This window comes from Acipenser ruthenus, chromosome 30, assembly GCF_902713425.1.
Source record: "Acipenser ruthenus chromosome 30, fAciRut3.2 maternal haplotype, whole genome shotgun sequence".
Classification (NCBI taxonomy): domain Eukaryota; kingdom Metazoa; phylum Chordata; class Actinopteri; order Acipenseriformes; family Acipenseridae; genus Acipenser; species Acipenser ruthenus.
The window spans coordinates 9716629-9740603 of NC_081218.1; the positions used below are offsets into that span (position 1 = coordinate 9716629).

At 41.4% G+C, this 23975-nt stretch overlaps 1 protein-coding gene across 2 annotated transcripts; it reads left to right on the forward strand.

Moving 5' to 3' along the window:
* The first annotated feature begins 501 nt into the window (after window positions 1-501).
* Window positions 502-22264, forward strand: LOC117398304 (ADP-ribosylation factor-like protein 8A). 2 transcript variants are annotated; one of them, XM_059004691.1, is made up of 7 exons: window positions 502-989; window positions 9636-9716; window positions 10827-10900; window positions 11320-11413; window positions 14230-14297; window positions 15542-15612; window positions 17643-17680. In XM_059004691.1, exons 1-7 carry the CDS (start codon window positions 867-869, stop codon window positions 17663-17665), a joined length of 534 nt encoding a protein of 177 aa, XP_058860674.1. In that variant the 5' UTR covers window positions 502-866; the 3' UTR covers window positions 17666-17680. The 2 variants fall into 2 exon arrangements, with proteins under 2 accessions (XP_058860674.1, XP_033853186.1); XM_033997295.3 differs by lacking the exon at window positions 17643-17680 and adding an exon at window positions 19488-22264 and having other exon boundaries at window positions 507-989.
* The last annotated feature ends 1711 nt before the right edge of the window (window positions 22265-23975 follow it).

The window sequence follows — 23975 nt, forward strand, 5'->3', positions numbered from 1 at the left end:
ACAAGAACACATCATAGGATGCACCTGGGAGCAGCAACACGGGGCAGTGGGAACACAGCTTCATAACTGTGCAAAGAGTACATCCCAGGGAAGTATGCAATCAGCTAATCATGCTGAAGGGGAATAAGGGCACAGTACACTGAACTGTCAGCAGGTGAAAAGCATGAGAAACCTAGCAGTCCTGTAACTTGATGTATTGAACAGTGTACAAAATACACCTGTAAATAAAAGTAGGCTCGCCAGATTATAAAATTACATCTTAAAGCATAGCATCTTTATTTTGAAAACTGAGCTGTACCAGCCTTAGGTTTCCCATAGTAAAAGCCAAGCCAAGTGTAATAAAGCACAGTGAAAGTATGGTACAGAACAGATAAAGCATTGTAAAGTCCAGAGAGGTATGGTAAAGCATATTAATGGTCCGTTCTGTAGTCGTCCTTGTCTGCTTGGGGCGTTCATTCTGAAACAACAGGAATAATGTCCTTTCTCTGCTAGAGGCCGCTATAATTTGAAGCTTCCGCGTTAGATAACCCGAGCATGCCTTCTTTACACGGAGACATATAAACCCAGTGCTTTGTCCCATCAGCTGGAATCTAAACCCCACCCATTGACGAAGGGCAAGTCTTCGGGGAAAGACAGACAGAGAGAAAGAAGGAAGGGAGAACGCTAGATACTAGAGAGACTAGGTAAAATAAAAAGCATTACTCAGTGACAACAAACAAGGCGGTGTATTATCATACGGTATTCAAGAAGCGGACACGGTGACGAGCACAAAGGCAGGGGGCAGATAGTTTTTTTTCTGCAGTCATTCCAAAATCATAACAATAAGAAAAAAAGAAAGGAGCAAGAAAGAAAACAAGCGTGCCAAGATGATCGCTTTATTTAACAAACTGCTCGACTGGTTCAAGGCTCTGTTCTGGAAGGAGGAGATGGAACTGACGCTGGTGGGGCTCCAGTATTCAGGAAAGACCACCTTTGTCAACGTGATTGCGGTAAATATTTAAACATGCATCCATTTTTATAAACACGTTTGTGAGGTTAGAAATACGTGGATATAGATATTATGTATCTCGTCGTCTGAATATTTCAGGGATTGCTGCAGATGTCATTATGGAAAATTGATGTTGTGGTTGTTATGTTTATTTATTTTTTAGTATCGTGCAATAAAACATTATTTATCGAGAGAAAGGTCGTTATATACGTATTGTGGTGTAAATCGCAGTTACACGATGCTTCAGATGTGATGCGAGTAATATAATAATATTTCTGAGTGACGACACTGTACTACATTTCAGCACCGTGATCACGATACTACGGTACTACCACCAGGCAGTCATATGATTTGCAAAAGCTGCAATTTCGAATGTAATATTCCACCATTAAAATACAGGTCTTTGCGTATCTAAGCAAATATATATTACTTAAAACACTCCTAATACGTGCTTCCCGGTTTTTAATTCTGAAGCATGTTATACGTAAATTTGATTTAAAAAAAAAAAAAAAAAGTCTGTGTTTACTGAGCTAGGCCCATCTTGACATAGCCTGGTTGGGGGAGGTTAGATGTTTAAACCGAAGCAATACGCTTTAGAAAATGTTTTTTCGACGCCTATGTGTAACGACAGTTTCATAAAAAATAAACATATTTCCAAAATAACAAATTGGCCTAACAAGAGTAGACGCCCGGGCTTCCAAACATACGTTTCTACAATATAGCTGTGTAGCGAGATCCGGGTGGCCTTCAGGTGGGTGGGGTGCAGTTGTAGCCCGATGTGTGCCCACTTATTAATGGGGTATAAAAATAAAAAAAGGTCTGTTGTATGTTTTTCACTGAAGTTCTCACTGGACATGCAGTCACCCTGGTCTACATAAAACAACCATCACAGGCCACTGCCCTCCGAGTCTTACCTGAAGAACTCCTAACCCAGACTAGTGCTAATCGGGGTCAGTGAAACGAGCTGTTGAAAATGATGTTAACAGCTGTGGGTGACCTGTTTATTGCACATGTATTTGGATATACATACTGGACAGGACTGTGACCGCTCTTGCAGCTGCACTAAACATTATATCGTTATTTTGTATTTGTTTCCTGTTCTACACATAGTGCTGTATATAATGTAATTCTCACCAGTACTTCATCTGGCAATCCAACTGATCATTTACAGATCTCTCAAATTGCATTTTAACATATATCTTAATATTTCGAGATATCTTGAAATTACTTACAGATATATTTTACATGAATTTGAGATATCTGTAAGTAACCCATATCTTATTTTCATCTCTAAATGAAGGGGTTATCTCAAATTGATTTACAGATATCTTTAAATAATGTTTTGCTAGCATGGAACACCAAACTGTTCATTTAGAGATAGCTCTAAATTATTTTAAGCTCTCAATATGACTTCCGGTTCATTTTTTTTACCCCGGTTTTCTCCCCAATTTGGAGTGCCAAATTATATTTTTTATCCCAGTTCACCGCTGCAACCCCTCGGCGACTCGGGAAACGGAGGCTGAAACACGCGTCCTCTGATAGGTGTTCCTGCCAATCCGTCATTTTTCACGCTGCGGATCCACAGCGAAGCCACCAGACCTATAGTGCCGGAGGACAACACAGATCTGAATGGCTCCACTGCAGACCCGCAGGCACCCTATCAGCCACAGGGGTCGCTGGTGCGCGGTGAACCGCGGCTTGCCCTGCCGACCTATGCCCTCCCTACCCGGGCGGCGCTCGGCCAATTGTGTGCCGCCCCCTAGGAACCCCCGGTTGCAGTCGGCAATGACATAGCCTGGATTCGAACCTGCGATCTCCAGGCTATAGGGCGCATCCTGCACTCCACGCGGAGCGCCTTTACTGGATGCGATTTAGTAACAGTACCACTATGAAATATACCTTTTTTTATGACTTCTGTCCGGACACTTGGCACTTCTGTTCTCTCACCACTGTCTTGATATCTGGCTGTATATCCTTAGCTGTGGCCACGTGCAACACAGCAGCCATGTGTTCATCCGTAAGCCTTGATCTGGACTTTGATTTAAGGTGCATTATTGAGAAGAGCTGCTCGTAAATGTAAGTGCTTCCAAATAAACTCCGGGTTTTGAGAAAAAGATATGACAATTTGGGGAACTGAGATGCTGTTGGCACTGAAAATCGATCGGCTCCATTTGAAGATCTGGCGGGGCTGTTGTCACATTACAGGTAAATGGGTTTGCAAATAACCGAAAGAGGTTTCGATGAGACCGGAAGTCTTGAAACCGACAATCAGATTATTTTATCAGGTTTGCTAGGTTTTCATGGCAGCACTTGTAGTCTTCATCATCAAATTAATCTTTGTGTAACTCTTGACACACTCGGCACGCAGTGAAGTGAACACAATTTCGGTTTGACACATGTTGCTGCCACAAATTCAGCTTGGCTTTGAAAGCTCTCACCTTTTCCATTAGTATTACAGTCTGCTTTGGCCCTCTGAGTTTCTTGTTTAAAATGTTCATTTGCTCGGTGAGGTCAACAAGAAACGCAAGATCCAGCAGCCATTTGGGATTACTGACCTGCACAAGATGTTTCCTCGTTGTGACATGAAGTCCTGTATTTGACACAAGTGAAAGAACTGCTTCAGCACTGCCCCGCGACTCAGCCATTGTACATGTATAAAATACAGTAAATCATCATATTGCGATTCCAACTCATTAACAAGGCACGAAACTGCTGATGCTGCAAACCCCAGCTATGGGTGAAATTCACACCCTTGACACCCTTAATGCTCATCACATGTTCTAATTCTGCAACTTTTCCACATGCCTGTCAAATTGGTTCTTCCGCATTTCTTTCTTTCATTTCTTCCAGCACTCTGCCAGCCAGTCCACTTTCCATGGCTTCTTTGAGTTTTAAAAAAAATAAAGTCCTTTCCTGTGGTTGTGTTGGTCATGCTTGATAAACTTAAAATGACATTAGTTAATATTACCTGCCATTTCGGTAATTCCCTCAGCAATTGTGTTACGAGAAATTGTCTCTCTTCAGGGCATACTGCATTGGCTGTTTTAAGCATTTACCTTTTAACAAATTCACCATCTGAAAAAGGTTTGGCAGCACATAGAATCTCTTTAACAATAAAACTGGCCTCCACAGCACTCATTTTTTTCTACTCATTTTCACGTTGAGACTCCATAGCTTCTTTCATCTTTGTGACTTTGTCAGCACAAGCCTTTCCAGTAAACTCAGAATACGTTGCTTTGTGCAGCGTGTCATAGTGCCGTTATAATCTTTCATAACTGCAACCGTTGCACTGCAAATCAGACATATTGCCTTGCTGTCAGAATCTGGCCAACGATTTTGGAATCTTCTGTGTTCCTCCACCTTTCGAGTGTGTGATATCTCCTGTGGGCCGCGGGTCGTATGTTTGACACCCCTGCTCTAAATGATCATTTGGCTGCCATAACGTCAACCCATCTCCATCCAACCAGGCTCTTCACAAAACATGAATAGTTTTTTAAAGCATTTTAGAAGATGGGCTTAACAGGAGTTTCGCTATGGAGCCCTTAAACTGGCTTGTCTCAAGTTTAGAGAGTGGGTGCTCTCTGCCTAGTTCTGGGTTGATGGTGGGCCGTGTTGCCACACCTCCACTCAGTTTCCCAGTGTGATCATTCTGAAGTTTTAAGAGGGTTTTTGTTATAGTGCTCTATAGCCAAACCTCGCTCTCATTTTGAAATGTGTTTTTATTTCACACTGTTGTGGACCGACCTGGGCTCACTTATAAGTACAGTTACAATGACAGCAGAATTGTTTGCTGAAATTACAATCACAATTACAAATGCTACTTCAATTACAATTAGTTACAATTATACTGCAGTAATTACAATGACACTAAAAAGTAGTGCTGGGATGAACGCAGGATTTTCATGTTTGGATATTCGCTCATAATTTAAATATTCGTTTGTTTTCAGAAAGTAATAAAAGCCGTTATATTGCTCTGAACGCAGGCAGAGACAGCATAGCAGCAGGGGCAGGGGGGCGTGGCCAGGGCCCCTGTGTGTGCGCCTTTATTTTACAGCAAGACGTTACACTATGTAACACGTTAAAGTGGAAAAATACGTTGTGTAGGCCTCCCTTCACCCTCGTGAATTAACTACAAAACCAAAGGATGTCAAATGGCAGTTGAAGTTTGAATGTTTGGTTTATTTCCAAAACAAACAGTACCTACAGTTGACACCGCATTTTATTTATTTTTAATTTTTTTTCCCCTTGCTATTGCTGTTTCTTTACAGTAAACAGCGGCCATAGACACGTTTTCATAAAGTAATAACATGAGGTATACTTGTGCCTCTTTGCAGCTGAACAAGCAAACAAACTGAAATTTTCACTTTAAACACTTCAAATAAAACAAACGTGGAAATGGTGTTGTAAAGTGAAGGGGGAAAAACTCACTGTTTTGGTTTTCGTCTATTACATTCCACATAACAACTTCGCAACAAAAAATATATAATATATAAAATCTATAAAAATCAACATTTCCAGGAAGTTGGGTACTGTTTAAGCGAGGCGTTTCAGAATGACATGCTTGCCTTTTTTCTGTCCAATGAGATTCTGACTCGCTCGAAAGCAGCACAACGCGTTTTTGACCCAGATGGCTTTCCATAGAGATCACTATGCGTGCGCGCGCATTTTTAAATAGAGGCTCAAGAGCTGCTGTGTTGATCCTGTGTTTAATTTTTTTTAATATATATATTAATCTTGCATATTACACTGAGCTCTTTTTCATTTGCAATTTTTGAAACTGTTGTGCAACTTCTGTTGATGTGATAAATAAGTGCAAGGTGTTCTTGTCATTTCTAGCAAATACGAACGTCTGATTTTTGTCCCAGCACTATAAAAAGTAACATAACAACTCCACGTTATATATATATATAATTTTCTAAAATAGGTTGAAAATACAAAAATAATGATCATATGACAAATAAATGCGTAATTGAACTGTAATGATTATGATTTCTGATTTGCACAATTACAGTTGCAGTTTACCTCGGGTCTGGCTCGTGTTAGTAATGCATTTGATTTTATGATCTTGTTTGCTGCTGCTTTTACACCCTTTGGCATGTAATGAACAAGTTACCCCACGTGTCTCGGGGGTGCTGACTCCCAGTGCAGAGCTGTTTGAGGTGCTCCAGGTTTTGCAGTTCGCTCAGACAGGACCCAGCAGCCCACATTGAAAAAGTCTGCTGTATTTAGTATTTCAGATTTAACATTTTTACATACAGTATACAGAGGCTTACATATTTTTCATTGAAAGATTTGGTAGTAGAATTAAACATTGTTTGAATGATAGCATTGGAGATCCTCTACAAGCCACTAGGGGGCTGCTACTGACCAATCAGGTTAAAGGAAATGTGTGTCCATTTTATTATTATAAATAATAATAATAATAATGATATATATATAACGAACATGAACTTCTGAGCTACAATTTGAAAGTAGAAAATTGCCAGAAATTGAATTTATTTTACTATAACTATTAAAAAAAGAAAACGCACAGATGCATCAGTTGCATTAGGTGTGTGTGCATTAGTGTTAATCGAACCCTGACGTTGTGCATTGATTATTGTGCAAATTCTAACGAAGATTATCGATCATTATCGAGTTAAAATGCTTACAGAGCATGGTATAAAAAACTCATTCAAACAAATCCCGATGCTTTAAGACACATTTGAGAAATACATTGGCATTTAAATATAGCACTCTCCAATTTTCATATTCCTGCCGTCACTAGACTTTGCCTTGTTTTGTGTAAAATCTGACAAATTTCCAGTGTAAACATAACGGTAAACTAAGAAAAAATAAAAAATAAATAAATAAATCAACCCCACTGTCCAAAGGAGAAAAAAAAGGTTTGAAAACTACTTTAATAGTATGGCCTATTCAGATTTATTGCGTCTCCATACTTGAACATGTATAATATCTCTTTCATACATGTATGTGGATTTATTATTACAGTGCTTGATTTACTGCCCACATCGCAACCAAGATATGTAGAATATCTCTTTCATACATGTATAGGCCTAATCAATCTACATACCACGTCGCAACCACAAATGATAAACATACTGGAGTGCTTAGAGAAGAGTTTCACCCATGTGGATTCGCTTACACTTACACAGTACATTACTAAGGCCCTACCTATTTCATGGCCGTGAAAAAACGTGACACGGACGTTGAAATTCATTCTTCACCGTGAAAACTGTCTATTTTGTGTATTTTTACCCTGCAGTTAAATCCAATTAGGTTATGTGTATCAGTCCAGGTTCCTGATGTGATATAAGCTTGTTTCAATTTCAGAAAGAAAACTGGACAGGGTTTATTGATTGACACTTAACAGCAGCCAATAACCACTCTGGGCTCTCCTCCTAGGAGCTCTCAACTGATATTGTTAAGTGAGTAAACATTTTGCCAAGAGTATATATCTGCAGAACGAAGTCTCCCACAGGGTAGCTCACAGTGTAGTGCTGCGTGTGCAAGCAAGGGGTTTATGCGTTCCTCCTCTCAGAATAGGAGGCTGTGTGGTCCAGTGGTTAAAGAAAAGGGCTTGTAACCAGGAGGTCCCCGGTTCAAATCCCACCTCAGCCACTGACTCACTGTGTGACCCTGAGCAAGTCACTTAACCTCCTTGTGCTCCGTCTTTCGGGTGAGATGTAATTGTAAGTGACTCCGCAGCTGATGCATAGTTCACACACCCTAGTCTTTGTAAGTCACCTTGGATAAAGACGTCTGCTAAATAAACAAATAATACAGTATCTTTACAGATCAATACTGGAATCAGTCTTTATTAAAGACACTCATTTTGCCATCTCTCAGATGAGAGAAGGTCACATCCCCAGGAGGGATTACAATGTGGATACCGATGTTGAAGATGATTGTACAGAAGTGGCCGTGTTCTTGTTCAGCATTATAGATTAATATGCTTGATTCAAACATGTTCCAGATGTGTTGCCGTGTTTCAAGCATGGGCTGGCGATCAGAGGTCTGTTCAATTGGTGTAACTGCTGTGCAATAGTAGTCTTATTTCCATCCCTGAGATTAATTGAATAGACCCCTGTATTGATACTGGGATATTATGGTGTAAGCATGGCCCATATATCCAGATTGGAGTCCATGCTGCGGGAGCACCCAGCTCCTCCTGTGCTCCACTGGAACCCTCAGGGAAGGACCCTGTACCACCGCTGCAGGTCTATTGATTATACAGAGGACAGTGTACGCTGTGCTGCTGACAAAACCCTTCCTGTTCTTCACTGGTACTTGCTCTTTAGTCCAGTGTGTGTCCAGTTGGAGCTGCTGCGATTACATTGGCGACGCTGTCTGCCATCATTGTTTGCATGTAATTTACAAGAAATAAGAGTGACTGCCTCACCTCGTGACTCTTAATATTAGCAGATTCCGGGAGCGCCAAAAAAGGTGAGATTCAGAGGCCAGTAATGGATCTGCTCATAGGATCCATAGGCATTGATCTCGGAGCCCCGACATCCAGACATCCCAAAGGTCTCCCTTTATAGGGTATGCCGGGTGGGTTGGTAACGTGAACCCACGTGCACTAGGAGTGGACTTTGAAACTGAATCCAAATCTAGTAGTAATGCGCGAAACAAATATCAGCTTGCATCAATGAAATCTTCTGGTCCCGGGTGGGTAGTTTGTTCTTCTCCACGTGTTTGCATGTTTCGGGTAGAATTGCCTACAGCCGACAGCCAGCTAGTTTGTGACGAGGTTTGATCATGACTCTGACCTGATTAGGATTCGAACAGCTGCCGACCTCGACGTGAAAAGGCTTCCTAATATGCCACTGCTGTAGAATAACTCTGAGCTTGAACAATGCTGCAGGTAAGTTAGCAGCAACCCAATACAGCACCAGGGAATACTCAACACTTGAAAAAGTCCCCTGCTGTTTTTTGGTAGAATTCCACTGTTCCCCTCTCTGTGTAAAAAGACTCCTGACGTGGCTCACAAAAGCAGCATGTCTTGCCAAGGTACTATCTCTAATCTGTTCAGGGTCTGTGTGGTTAGATATCTGAAAGACAATGTCAAGATCATTGTGCTGCAGGGTCTGCTTGGGGTGCAGTGGGAGCTTTATCTCTATCACCCTCCTTTTCAGAACAACAGGCAATAAAATTACAAAAAGGTAATTCAATTAAATAAACGCCTGATTTTGATTTATTTAAAAATCCAGCACTTGGCTGAATAATGACTGTTCCAGGCTGACCAGCACACACACTGACGTTTTGAGACTTGGGTGTTCTTGTGTTTGCCTGGATTATAAAAACAGACTTCTGAGTTCTTCAGGTTCATCTTTGCTAATTACAATCCTGTACATTTTCATTTTAATAGATTGAACGTTTAAACCTGCGTTTTTTAAAATCATCATGAAAAAGTAGCCATGAGTTATTCATCTTTATATTGTGTGTTTGTGTTTATTTCCACACTCTGGATTCAGTTACAGCACTGTTTGATGCATCAAGACATTAGTTGATGAAGCTTGTGAAAGTCAATGCAGGATCCTGATTAATCTGTTTTCATTTCAACGTTTCATGAAATATATATCATGAAATATATATTTATCTGTTTAAACCTCTATTCATTAATTGTTGTTTATTTATTTTACAGTCTGGGCAATTTAGTGAAGATATGATTCCAACCGTGGGATTTAACATGAGGAAAATCACCAAGGGAAATGTGACTATCAAGGTAAGTGCAAGATAGGGTTTGTAAAGTGGAGTTTGAGGCAGCGTCTGAGAAGAGCCCCTCTACTAGGTACAGAAGTGGACTGATCAATAAATATGATCAATTAAAAAGGAAAAAACACCAAGAAATTTACATTGTTCACAGTAAAAGGACAAGGCTTGCCTTCAGAAAAAAAATACTCAGTATATTTATTTTGCTAGGAATTCCCCCAACTTCCCTAAATAATCTGTTTTTATAAGCATATGTTGTTAAAAAAAAAAAAAAGCACCTAAAAAAAACTAAAAAATAAAAAAAAAACCCAGAGCAGATCCCCCCCCCCCCCCCCCTTCCAGGATACAAATTATTATTATTATTATTATTATTATTATTATTATTATTATTATTTGTTTCTTAGCAGACGCCCTTATCCAGGGCGACTTACAATTGTTACAAGATATCACATTATTTCACATTATACAGATATAACATTATTTTTACATACTATTACCCATTTATACAGTTGGGTTTTTATTGGAGCAATCTAGGTAAAGTACCTTGCTCAAGGGTACAGCAGCAGTGTCCCCCACCTGGGATTGAACCCACGACCCTCCGGTAGAGTCCAGAGCCCTAACCACTACTCCACACTGCTGCCCTAGATACAAATAGATACAAGCATTGCTTTGAATTAGCAAACACTAATGTACATCTGTCTGCCCATATCCGTGTGAAATTACATGTAGAGGACTGGTTCTCCAATCGAGACCAAGCCTGATCGGGACATTCATTAGCAGAAGTTGAGAGGATCGGAGTGTTGAGTACATGGAGCATCAGTCTGTCTGTGCATGTCTGCATGTCTCGCATTATTTCCATGTGGATACACTAGATCAGTGGTTCCCAACCCTGGCCTTGATCTCCATTCCAGTCCAGATGTTTATTCCAGCCAGGTACTGAATGAGGTTATTGAACTGACTCCATGAAATTATTTAAATGTGATTGGAGTGGAACAGACCTTGAGTGCCATGGCTGGGAGCCGCTGTGTTCGATGTAAGTCTGGTGAGTCTGATCATGCTGGTCTGTGTGTGTGTGTGTCTCATGTGACACTGACGTGCTGGTCTGTGTGTTTCCTCCCTCCAGCTGTGGGATATTGGCGGCCAGCCTCGATTCCGGAGCATGTGGGAGCGGTACTGCCGAGGAGTCAGCGCCATCGTGTGAGTACCGAGCCTGGCTGCTGCCTTCGTCATGGCAACCTGTTTGTGTGTGTGTGTGTGTGTGTGTGTTACTGGAATCAACGTGTTGCAAGTTTGTACCAATTACCCTCCAGGATGCAGTAAGACTCCTGTTGTATAATAGTTTGATCCATTCCAGGTTTTGCTACGAGTTTAATAACTCACACCTGAGCTTACCTGTACACTGGTGCTAATCAAGCTGGTAGTAAAACCTGGAATGGGTAGAAACTGCTGTGCAATAAGAATCTTATTTTCATCCCTGCTCTAAACTTGTTGTGGAATGCTCTGAATTGTAAATCGTTCTATGATGATAGAACACTTGACAAATGCAATCATTGGTTCACGTAGCACTTTAATGAATGTTTAATGAATCTTTTCTTTTGTATATTTTTTTTTTCCAGATATATGGTGGATGCGGCTGACCCAGCTAAGATTGAAGCCTCCAAGAATGAACTGCACAACCTGTTAGACAAACCCCAGCTACAGGGCATCCCTGTGAGTATACTTGGGGTTACTGATGAAGGGGTTTGCAGAGGACTTTAAAAACTGAGAGGGCTTCACCTGCATACACCACAGTCTGGGCATCTCTTTCTAATATGTGGGTTTATAGGAAATGAGAATCCCTCTCTGCATGACGAGGGTGGCAGCAATCCTAAACACCTCGCAGTACTAAATACAAGCTTACAGTTTTACATGCATACAGTTTTACATGCATACAGGCAACCGCTTATCCCATTGTGCACAAGTTATCAAGAGCCTTAAAGAGTAAGTAGCGGGGTTCTGAATAAATCTAGCGTTGTACGTCCCCACGTGCTGCTACAACTGTTTAACCCTTTGCAGTCCATTTATTAAGTGCGCGTCAGGCACGTCAGGTCTAACTAATTTTCACACGCGCAGTTCATTTTAGACACGCTGTTTAAAAGTATTTTTTTTCCACAGTCAAACGGGTTTTAAAGGCCCTGCATATCAACAAAGCACTCACTAGGCATCTCCAGCCCCGCCCCACCCTTTCGTTCGCTATAGCTTTCACATATGCTAAGAAATAAATAATAATAATAATAGTCGTACATACCGATCAATCATCTCCTGATCACTCGTTTTTATCACCAAACGCCTCAATAATGCGATCCAAGTCATTATTTTATTACTATAACATCTGAAAAAAGCTCTGCAAATGTCCGTGATATTCTCTGAGCGCTGATGCAGTCAAGGCCAGCTTGTTTCCTTATGGCCTCCATTATCAGATGCCAGGGGCAAGTATGACTATTCATGAGATACGCCCTTTTTTTTTCGGCTTGTCTCGGCTCCTGTCGCTCCCACTCGGCCATTGAATGGTTTTCTCTGCTTTTTCCAGAGAAAAAACGACTAGAAACCCGTTTTTTGCGTCTTTTTGATGATGTCGGACAGGGTCCGACATTGGACCGTATAGGAATAATTGCAATGTCGGACCAGGTCCGACATAGGACTGCAAAGGGTTAAGTAACTTACCTGTGCTGTGGCTTTTCTGTTCCGTACCACATCGTTATTGCTGTGTTACCTGTTTGACAACGTGGGCAATAATCCTTCCACTATCAGTGCACTAGAGCGGACATTTTGAAAAGAGCTTTAAAACAGACATTAAAGTTATATAGTTGTCAGGATGTTAACAATGAAAAGCAAAATGACAGGTACGTGATATAAACAGTTGTAGCAACACGTGGGGACGTGGAACACTGTTTTTTTTTTCAGAACCCCGCTACTTACTCTTTAAATCATGGGAGGTATCTGGAGGAAGTCTCTGCCTTGCTTTCTGCTTTCGCTTCCACAGGCTACTGAAGTGAACTGGCTGGCTCATGCTGTCGCTATAGCAACCTCCCTGCTACTGCATTCTAATCATTTATCTGTTATATGTCTCCATGTCCTTGCTGCAGAAAATACAATGGGCATTCCACCACTGCACATCCTACAGAGATGTTAATTGCACAAGTATAAGTGCTGCTTTATTTGGTACATTTATTGGAAAATGTATAACTTAAAGCAACTGAGTTCTTGGGTAATATATAATATATAGAATTGCATCATATTATAGAACGTAATATATTTAGTGTATTGCTATTTAGATGATAACTGAGCAAGAAACAGCTTTTCTAGAACAGTACAGCTTTTCCTGTTTCTATAGTACTGGATGGGATAAATGTATTTTAATATGTTATGAGCAATATATTATTTATCCCACTTGAGTGTATAATGCAGCGGTTCATAGCGTGTGTGTATGAGAGGGTGTAAAGGGAGCCTGTGGGGGACTTCTGCAGTTCTGTGTTATTAATAGATGCTGCTCCTTCAGTGATGGGGGGCCTGGAGGTTCCCTCCCCCATTCCCGGCTCTTTGTCTCCAACTCCTCATGCTGTGTGATCGCCACTCATTTGATTGGGAGCGTTGCAATGAGTGTGTCTGTGTGGGCAGGTGGGGGGTGTGGCAGGGCAGATGGTACCACATCTGGTGACGTTCCGGTCCCCCGGGACAGGAGCTTATTAAAACAAAGATGTCTCTCTGTCTCCATTGACAGGGGCAGTGCTGCACAGCACGAGTAGTGGCTGCAGGTATTGATTGCCTCCAAGACCGTGCTTTCAGAACAAATGTGTGACCTCCCTGCTCCAGTGGTTAGAGTGAATGACTGGTGGTTTAGAGCTGTGGGACTGGGAGGCAGTTTGGCCGACTCCAGTGGATAAAACTGAGATACTGAGAAGCAGTGTGGCCTGTGGTTTGTTGTGGGTGGAAGGCATGCTGTATTTAAAGGTTTTGCCTATTAATATGACCAGGAGTCTCACAAATCTACTAACTGATATATATATCGCCAGTACAGTCTTGGAGTTCCTTGCTTGTAATGTGTCTCTGGGGACAAATTGAAAACAAGATGTCAGTGATCAGAGGGCAGTGGCACCAGACATCAGCCTTTCTGCCAGTTAAGAGCAGTGTCGTAATAAACGCTGGAAGCTTTTAATTGGTTCATTGCAGTATAAAAGCCTTTTTAATTGTGGTGCTTCTGTCTCATCATGTTACAGGATTAAAAGATTTACGAGCCCCCCACGCACACACGCCCCCCCCCCCCCTCCCATTGCAGAGCAGTTTCACTGTGAGTTTGGTCACACCAGATCTTATTTCCTGTGCACTGTGGCTCATTGGGTGCACAGTAAAACCTGAATGGCATCATAATGCCATCTTTGGACAGGATTTGAACCAATGTCTGTCTGGGGACACGTAGAGCACCCAACAGTCTCTACATTGGCTTGGGCATGTCTGGATGAATTCTGTCGTTGTTTTAACCCCTATAGGTCCTAGTTCTTGGGAACAAGCGAGACCTGCCTGGTGCCTTGGATGAAAAGGAGCTCATCGAGCGAATGTAAGTTGAATGTTTTAAAGGGCAGTCTGCTGTACGCTGGTCAGCTGGCTTCTCGCACTCGGTCAGGAGTTTCTGATCAGGCTTGGACCTCCGTTGATTGACCATCCTTGGTAGAGATGGGAAGCATGTCACAGAATAATTCTTCTGTTTCCCTCACAGTGCTGTGTTCTTGTGTAACATGTGCAGATTAGGCAGTCACGTACACACAGTGTTGGCATTCAGAAATATGGTTTAAAAAAGCCTGCAACTTTGCAGTGATGAAGTACATGATCAAAGATGCTCATCATCTGAATATGTGCTGCATGAATTATTATTAGTCTTCTTGATTTGTCAGGGACAATGTACAGTGTTTAACATCATGACAAGTCACCAGATGTATTGTACCCACACTTAGCTATAAACTCATTTAAATCGGAAGTCCCTGGGCTCGTGCGAAACCAAAAAAGAGATGGTGTAAAACTAACACATACAAACAGCACAGTACAATAAATACAATACGATTAATAAATTGGTTCATAGAAACCAAAATCCCGTACTTAATTTCTTTTTACTGTATTATAATTATACATATAGTAGATATCAAATACCAGTACTATTATTAACATAATAAATAGAACTAAAATGAATTCCCTTAATAAATACCCACCCAACCCTTATAATATATTAAAATCGTTGTCTTATGGATATTATTCATTACAATGCATAATATATTACAAAGATATAAACATTACCATTGTATTAAAAATAAAAACTACAGAACTACAGTTCATGATCTCAGACTTGTCTTTGTTTTAACCACATTATTTATTTAGTTGTAAAACTGTTCTAGTCATAAGAACCTTTTATATCATCCAATAGTAAATTTCAAAACATGATGCCCTTAAATGATTCGATCCACTAGGAGTGGACAACAAAACAAATAGCCTGCCGTGGCTGTAGGGTCACCATGGGTCACCCAATAGGCTGTAGGGCACCGTGGGCAGATGGGCTGTTTAGTTATTTTTGTCCAAACTCTGCAGGGAGGTAGTTTTCGAAAAGAGGAAAAGCAGCAGACCCCAAAGAAGCTCTAGATCAGCCGTTCTCAAGGTTGGCCCACTGGAGAGGAGTGCAGTGAATAAAGGCGATTTTACATTTAGTATGAACACACACTTTAATGTGAAGACCCTGCAATGAGTAAAGCCTGGGGATTTGGGTTGGTTGTTTTCACTGTACTGTAATGCTTCCCTGCTTTGCTCCCTGTGCAGGAACCTGTCTGCGATTCAGGATCGGGAAATCTGCTGTTATTCCATCTCCTGCAAGGAAAAGGACAACATTGGTAAGTAACAAACTTCAAGCTTGAAGGAGGACAAAAGTAACCGTGACATACTGGGTCTCTGCTCGTAGTTCTGTAATTCAGTTTGGAACGTGCAGACGTCTCCTGGTACCTGGCGAGTTCCCATGCTGTACTGTAGTTCAAACTCTCCAGCGGTCTTGCAGCAAACCGCACCATGTGATCTACCGCACAAGTACCAGGATGAAGCTGTTTATCTATAGCATGTGTATGAAATTGGTGCAAGGACAGAACCAAAAGGTTCTCCAGAGAGTGTAAGAATTGATTAACACCCAGCTAGGTCATTAAAAACTGAAAGAAAATGAATTATAACATGGAAGTAAGACTTGCATAGCAGTTTGATCCATTCCTAGTGTTACTTTGAGTTTAATTTTGACACACCTGAGCTGGTTACCTACACACTGTGCCTAATGAAGCTTGTAGTAAAACCTGGAATGGGTGAAACTGCTGTGCAATAGGAAGAGGTTTCTGTCTCTGTCAGTTTAATTGACCTCGTACTGTGCAGGGAATGTGAGTTTAATGAAACAGAACAGCTGTGGGCAGAGCTGAGAGCAGTTCCAGTTGGAGTTGTGCAATTCGTAATGAATCGTAATCAGTGTCATTGTAACTGAACCTTGGTGCACATGTGTTATTGTAATTGTACCATATCATTGGTCAATTACAGTGCAATTACACATTTATTTGTCAACAAGCACAGAGAAACATCATCTGTAATTGACGAACCCAGGACCAGGAGTGACAGTACGAAGGTCACTCTTGAAATCAGGAAAAGGATGTGTTGCAGTAAGAATACCCCTGTTAAGAAAGGGGGACAAGACTAAAAGGCTAAAATATGCACAAGAACACAGACATTGGACTATGGAACAATGGTCAAAGGTGCTTTGGACTCTTGATGGATGGACAACGACATCTGTGCCTTCTGCTAGTTCTGTTGTCAATTCAACACTTGTCTCCTTTTTGTTCCTTAACCCTTTGCAGTCCATTTATTAATCGCGCGTCAGGCACGTCAGGTCTAATTAATTTTCACACACTCAGTTAATTTTAGACGCACTGTTTAAAAGTATTTTTTTCACAGTCAAACGGGTTTAAATGGCCCAGCATATCAACAAAGCACTCACTAGGCATCTCCAGCCCCGCCCCACCCTTTCGTTTGCTATAGCGTTCACCTATGCAAGAAATAAATAATAATAATAATAATAATAATAGTCGTACATACCGATCAATCATCTCCGGATCACTCGTTTTATCACCAAACTCCTCAATAATGCGATCCAAGTCATTATTTTATTACTATAACATCTCAAAAAAGCTCTGCAAATGTCCGTGTTTTCTGTGCGCTGATTCAGTCAGCCAACTTGTTTACTTACGACCCGCCCCGTTCTCTGATACCAGATACCATGTATGACTATTCATGAGATATGCCTTTTTTTTTTTTTTTTTTTTCCAACTTGTCTCTGCTCCTGTCGCTCCCACTCGGCAATTGAATGGTTTTCTCGGCTTTTTACGGAGAAAAAACGACTAGAAACCCGTTTATTGCGTTGCTATAATGATGTCGGACCCAGTCCGACAAAGGACCTGTGAGGAATAATTGCAATGCCGAACCCTGTCCGACAATGGACCGCAAAGGGTTAAGGATATTATCTTCAAGTATTGCTCATCCTTGTTAGACAGCTTTTTAGGTCTTCCAGCCCTGGGTTTGTCAATTACAGATGATGTTTCTCTGTACTTGTTGATTATGCTTCGGATACCACGTTTTGAAAAACGACTGATGCGAGCTATTTTACTCAATGTTTTTCCTTCTTTATGCTAGTCCAGGTTGTTATAATAGTAGAAAACACTAGTGGAGGCTTTGAGTAAATTGTCGATGCTCATAATGCAATGAGTAGTATGCAATGAGTAGAAAAATGCAACATGTCTAAGACTTTTGCACAGCTGTGTGTGTGTGTGTGTGTACAGAGCAGTGTGCTAGCGGCTGTGTGTTTGTAGAACGTCTGCTCCTCTCTCCTCTTCTGCAGATATCACACTACAGTGTGTGTAACGTCTCCTCCTCTCTCCTCTGTTTCAGATATCACACTACAGTGTCTGTGTGTGAAATGTCTCCTCCTCTCTCTTCTGTTTCAGATATCGCACTACAGTGTGTGTGTGTGTGTGTGTGTAACGTCTCCTCCTCTCTCCTTTGTTTCAGATATCGCACTACAGTGTGTGTGTGTGTTTGTATAACGTCTCCTTCTCTCTCCTGTTTCAGATACACTACAGTGTGTGTGTGTGTAACGTCTCCTTCTCTCTTCTGTTTCAGATACACTACAGTGTGTGTGTGTGTGTGTAACGTCTCCTCCTCTCTCCTTTGTTTCAGATATCGCACTACAGTGTGTGTAACGTCTCCTTCTCTCTTCTGTTTCAGATATCACACTACAGTGTGTGTGTGTGTGTGTGTGTGTGTGTAACGTCTCCTTCTCTCTCCTTTGTTTCAGATATCGCACTACAGTGTGTGTGTGTGTGTGTAACGTCTCCTCCTCTCTCCTGTTTCAGATACACTACAGTGTGTGTGTGTGTGTGTAACGTCTCCTCCTCTCTCCTGTTTCAGATACACTACAGTGTGTGTGTGTGTGTGTGTGTAACGTCTCCTCCTCTCTCCTTTGTTTCAGATATCGCACTACAGTGTGTGTGTGTGTGTTTGTGTAACGTCTCCTCCTCTCTCCTGTTTCAGATACACTACAGTGTGTGTGTGTGTGTGTGTGTGTGTGTAACGTCTCCTCCTCTCTCCTGTTTCAGATATCGCACTACAGTGTGTGTGTGTAACGTCTCCTTCTCTCTTCTGTTTCAGATACACTACAGTGTGTGTGTGTGTGTGTGTGTGTAACGTCTCCTCCTCTCTCCTTTGTTTCAGATATCGCACTACAGTGTGTGTGTGTGTGTGTGTGTGTGTGTGTAAGTCTCCTTCTCTCTTCTGTTTCAGATATCACACTACAGTGTGTGTGTGTAACGTCTCCTCCTCTCTCCTTTGTTTCAGATATCGCACTACAGTGTGTGTGTGTGTGTGTGTGTAACGTCTCCTCCTCTCTCCTTTGTTTCATGTATCGCACTACAGTGTGTGTGTGTGTGTGTAACGTCTCCTCCTCTCTCTTCTGTTTCAGATACACTACAGTGTGTGTGTGTAACGTCTCCTCCTCTCTCCTTTGTTTCAGATATCGCACTACAGTGTGTGTGTGTGTGTGTGTGTAACGTCTCCTCCTCTCTTCTCTGTTTCAGATATCACACTACAGTGTGTGTGTGTGTGTGTAACGTCTGCTCCTCTCTCTGTTTCAGATATCACACTACAGTGTGTGTATTGTCTGATCCTCTCTCCTGTTTCAGATACACTACAGTGTGTGTGTGTGTGTGTGTGTGTGTAACGTCTCCTCCTCTCTTCTCTGTTTCAGATATCACACTACAGTGTGTGTGTGTGTGTGTAACGTCTGCTCCTCTCTCTGTTTCAGATATCACACTACAGTGTGTGTATTGTCTGATCCTCTCTCCTGTTTCAGATACACTACAGTGTGTGTGTGTGTGTGTGTGTGTGTAACGTCTGCTCCTCTCTCTGTTTCAGATATCACACTACAGTGTGTGTGTGTGTGTAACGTCTGCTCCTCTCTCCTCTGTTTCAGATATCGCACTACAGTGTGTGTGTGTGTGTGTGTGTGTGTAACGTCTCCTCCTCTCTTCTCTGTTTCAGATATCACACTAGAGTGTGTGTGTGTGTGTGTGTGTGTGTGTGTGTGTAACGTCTCCTCCTCTCTTCTCTGTTTCAGATATCACACTACAGTGTGTGTGTGTGTGTGTGTCTGTGTGTGTAACGTCTTCTCCTTTCTCCTCTGTTTCAGATATCACACTACAGTGGCTCATTCAGCACTCTAGGACCCGGAGGAGCTGAGGCCTGGACATCTCGGACCTGCCATATTCTACCCTGACCTCTCGCCATCATTCTTAAATATCCCCGTGTCCCCCTGAGGTCAACAAGCCTGTTTTTTTGTTCTTGTAAAGAGGGTTTACACCTTCATTTGCACTGTTTATTATAATGATTAGTATTATTATGATTATTATAATTTTAATATTAATAATTATTATTATAAAATATTGTTTACGCTTTTATTTTTGAGCATTAATTATGAGACTAGTTTTTAATTCCAAACCTGATGGTGTTAATGATATTACTGGAGTTGTCCATCTAATCTATATCAAGCAGAAGCCAAGCCATGATTAATTCTCGGCCATGCCTTTGGAGAAGTGGTGTAACCTGCCTGTGTCAGAGGAGCGTGCTCCATGTAGCTGGTTCACACATACATTTCAAGTACTGTTTCTTATTTATTGTTTTCTAAACTGTTACTGGTGTCTCTACAGTAACATAAGGACCAGGGAGGGGAATATTGACCAAGGAGAAATCAGGATCATTATTTTCCTATCCTGGTTGATTTTAATACATTTTAATGCAGACTGAGAGTGAGAGATTAATATATGAGCCAGTGTGTTCTGTCCGTTCCAGAAGTATACATTCCAGGGAGCTCGAGGTCTGAGTGTCGATCGTAAGAGGAATTTATCAGATTGCCGGAATTGTAAAGAATCCAGGATTCTCCATTGAAACTCCTGAATTGTATTCCTGGTTCAAAGTTTTTGGAACAACAGTAGTTTGTAAAATATGTGTTGCACCTTTCTCTTTCCTATATGGAGATCAAACAGCCTGGGGGGAGTACTGTACTGTACAGTAGGAAGGAGCAAGCTGTATATTAAAAGAATGGATTGAAGAACTGTGGCTATGCCATGGTGAACGACATGCAGTGAAATCACAGGGGATCTGGAGCAGAGAGGCAGTTTTGTGACCCTTTGGGGCAGAGGAGTCTATCCAAGGAAAGGGACGCTGTACATCATAGGAAAGGGTTCCTGTTGAGTCACCTTGAGCGAGCTTGTGGGTTCTTGCATCTCACACTACAACTGCAGGATTGCTGAAGCTATCTCTGAATATCTTGACATGGCTTTTTGATTTCTTTAAATATATTTGGAAAAGCTTGAAATGTATCTGGGATCGTCCGGGTGCGCTCCTCCAGCTCACTACAGCCCTGAAATCTGAACCCCCTTCTTGCAGGCTATGAAAGAAAGCGAACTCTTTCAGACGTTTAAATAAATACTTAAACACAAGAAGGGCGCATCCGCTTTGTTTGTTTTTATTCTTTTCGTCGTAATTCTCTGCATAATATTTGGAACACCAACCTTGTTAGTTTGGTGGACCTTTTACTGAAGAATAATCCTTCTCCAAATAGGCCATTGCTGACAGCTACCCTGTTGTAGCAGCTTAAAGATACTGCATAGAAGAAAGCAGTCATCTGTGCAGGATCAAACCTGGAGTGCTCCCGGTATAACTGTTTCCTGAAACGATACTGGCCAGTACTTACTGTAGTCTTGCACCAGCTATTTATGTATTGCATGCACAGCTATATACAACGTGTTTTATTAAACACCCCATTTCTTAATGCTTATCACCTGAGCTTGTATTTTAATCCCTAGGACAGCCGCTGTACCAGCTTTGTGTGGAATAACATTATCGGTTCAGTCCACTGCAATGAGACTCTGGTTATTGTTGTAGAATGGTTGACTGGACCACTACACTAGCCGAACTGATTAGGCACACACTGATGGTGTCTGGTCCAGATCGGAGGTCTTTCAGGATCTTAAGACTGCACTAAATTAAAATTCCAAGTTAAATATCAAACTACTGATCTCTCAAAGCAAACCAAGGCTTCAACTTGTAACAAACGCAGACCGTCCTTGCATTTTAATCTTAGAGAAGGTATCCTTATAACAGCTTCAGAGAAGTACCAAATAAAAGCTGTCCGAGATGGATGCTTGTGGCACTCAGCAGTTTTAGCAGCATAACATAACTGAAATGATCTTTTGTAACGCTTTCTGTTTATTTTCCGCGAGTGGCGGAGCAGAATTAAAATTGAACCCGTCTTGCAGCGAGCGCTTTGTTTTTAAATATAGTTCCAGAACCAGCAAAGAACTTTCTGATCTCTCTCCGCTTCTTAGATAAAAGCCAAGAAAAACAACTCCTCCCACTGTTACTTGATCCATCTCCAAACCAAAAACCGCCTCGCTGAACTTCATCAGATTGCTTTTCTAACAGTGAGCCACATGTCCTTTATCACTGTCACCTTCTCGTTTCAAGCCCCAACAGTTGTTACACTGCTTAAAAATGTTGTGTTTTTGTATGTACTGTACCATTACCTCTGTGATACTGAAGCCAACATCTGAGTCTGTGTTGTAGCCTGGAAGTAAATGAGAGTTTGGGGTTTGAGCAACTACAAATTCATGAAAGCCACCACCGTTTGCCAGCTCCTGATTTTATTTAAAAACTCGGGACAGTTAAAACCTGAAAGTCGCACTGTCTCACTTTTATCGGTTGCCTTTGTTTGTTTCTCTGTCCTTGTTTTGCATGTGTAACATATATTTAAAAGCATCTTTATTAAAAACTTGCAAAACAAACAACAACAAAAATATGGTCAGATCTTATTTTGCTAGGTACTGAATAACGGTATGTTATTATAGTAAATATTATGTATATGTTTTTTTTTATGTTAATAAATAAATAAATTGTGTTTTTGATGGACTTCCTTGTAATATAGCAACTTTAAACCAAATAGTTAAGAATGTGTAAGAGGTACAAAGGTATGTGGTGATTATTGTGCTCAGTAGTAACTAAAACTGACCAGAGGTATTTGTTTTTAACCTGTGTGTCTGTGTGTGCTGGATCGGGGAGAAAGGGGGCATTTAAAATGATCCTTGTAACCGCTCTTGCCCCATGTAAGGGTATTCTGATTATGCAGTAGATGAGAGGTACTTGGTATTGCAGATGGGCCTCTGTGTTTGAAATGTGATCCTATTATTTCAGGAAGGGAAGATTCCCGTTGCATAGCAGTGGTGTTGGCTGAGAGCTAGTGACACTCAAGCTTACACAGGCAAGTCATGTCTTAGTTCTAATGGAAAGGCTCAAGCAGCGAGCAATGGGAGTCTTTATGACTCTGTTCAAGCACCTAATGATTTGTGCAACGCAGCTTAGCAACAGCGTTAACAACATACAGCAATATGGCAAGCAAGGTCTGTCAGGCAGAAGACGTGCTGGAATATCCTGGCAGCTGTGTGTGTGTGTGTGTGTGTGTGTGTGTCTCTGTGTTTGGGGGGGGGGGGGGGGGTCCTTCGGGCGCTGGTATGTCTTGGTCAATTCAGAGTGCCGTGGCAACATTCAACCTCCCCAGAGTAGTTTATAGCATTAACTGGGTTATGGCTGGATGATCTTGAAATGAACCAGTTTCTGACATTAATACTGCTCTATTACGTCTCACGTTACTGGAAGGCATACGAAGTGGTTATATGAAGATTATCTTTAACATTCCCAGTGTTTTATATTATCTGAAAGTTACATTGTGTCCCTTCTCTCAAGGCCCAATGGCATTATGACAATGTGTAAGAGATGTATGTATTTTTTTGTCCACTAGATGGTAGTGGCGTGCTATGTAGCCTTTCCTTGGCAAAAACAATTATTTTTACACCCTTGCTACCTTTTGGTTAGTCATCAGTCATTAGTTTTTAATTGGAGATGCAGTCTGTTTCAAGTGATCCCCTCTCCCCTTGTCTGAAGCATGTGTTTTTGCCTCGTCCCATATATGACACGTATCATGTACCCTACGGTCAACTCTCAAACCCACCAAACCACAGGGAGGATCATTAATCCCAGGTGAAGTTCCACAGGGCTCTGTTTGTTTATTAAAAGCTCATGGGGATGCATGCAGCTGGGTTCAGAGAGCTGAGAAGGAAGAAGAAACAGTGCTGAGGAAGTGTCAGATCTTTAAAGACTACAATTACATGTCTTGTGAACTTGGCCCTTTTTTTTTTTTTTTGCATGTCAAAATCCACGCACAGTGCTATTGAGCACAACCCACAGTGATCTAAGCTGGATATCCAGACTGTAAATGTAAAGGCATCTCTGCCAGCCCCTGCAGGAGTCCTGGGTGCTGTACACCGGGATACACAGAACAGTCCAGACCTCCTGGCATTATGCAGGGCTGTGTCTGTATTATAGTGTTAATTCATTTTCATAACTAATATATATATATATATATATATATATATATATATATATATATATATATATATACACACTCTTGCATTCAATTTTTATGAATTGTTTTGTTTAAATTATGAATATCTTGGTCTAATACTATGAAAGAAGCTGTATTGTGTGTTTCTGCACGTCAGAAAATCAAACAGACAGACAGACAGACAGATAATACCCTGACAACAACCATGAAGACGATTGTGTC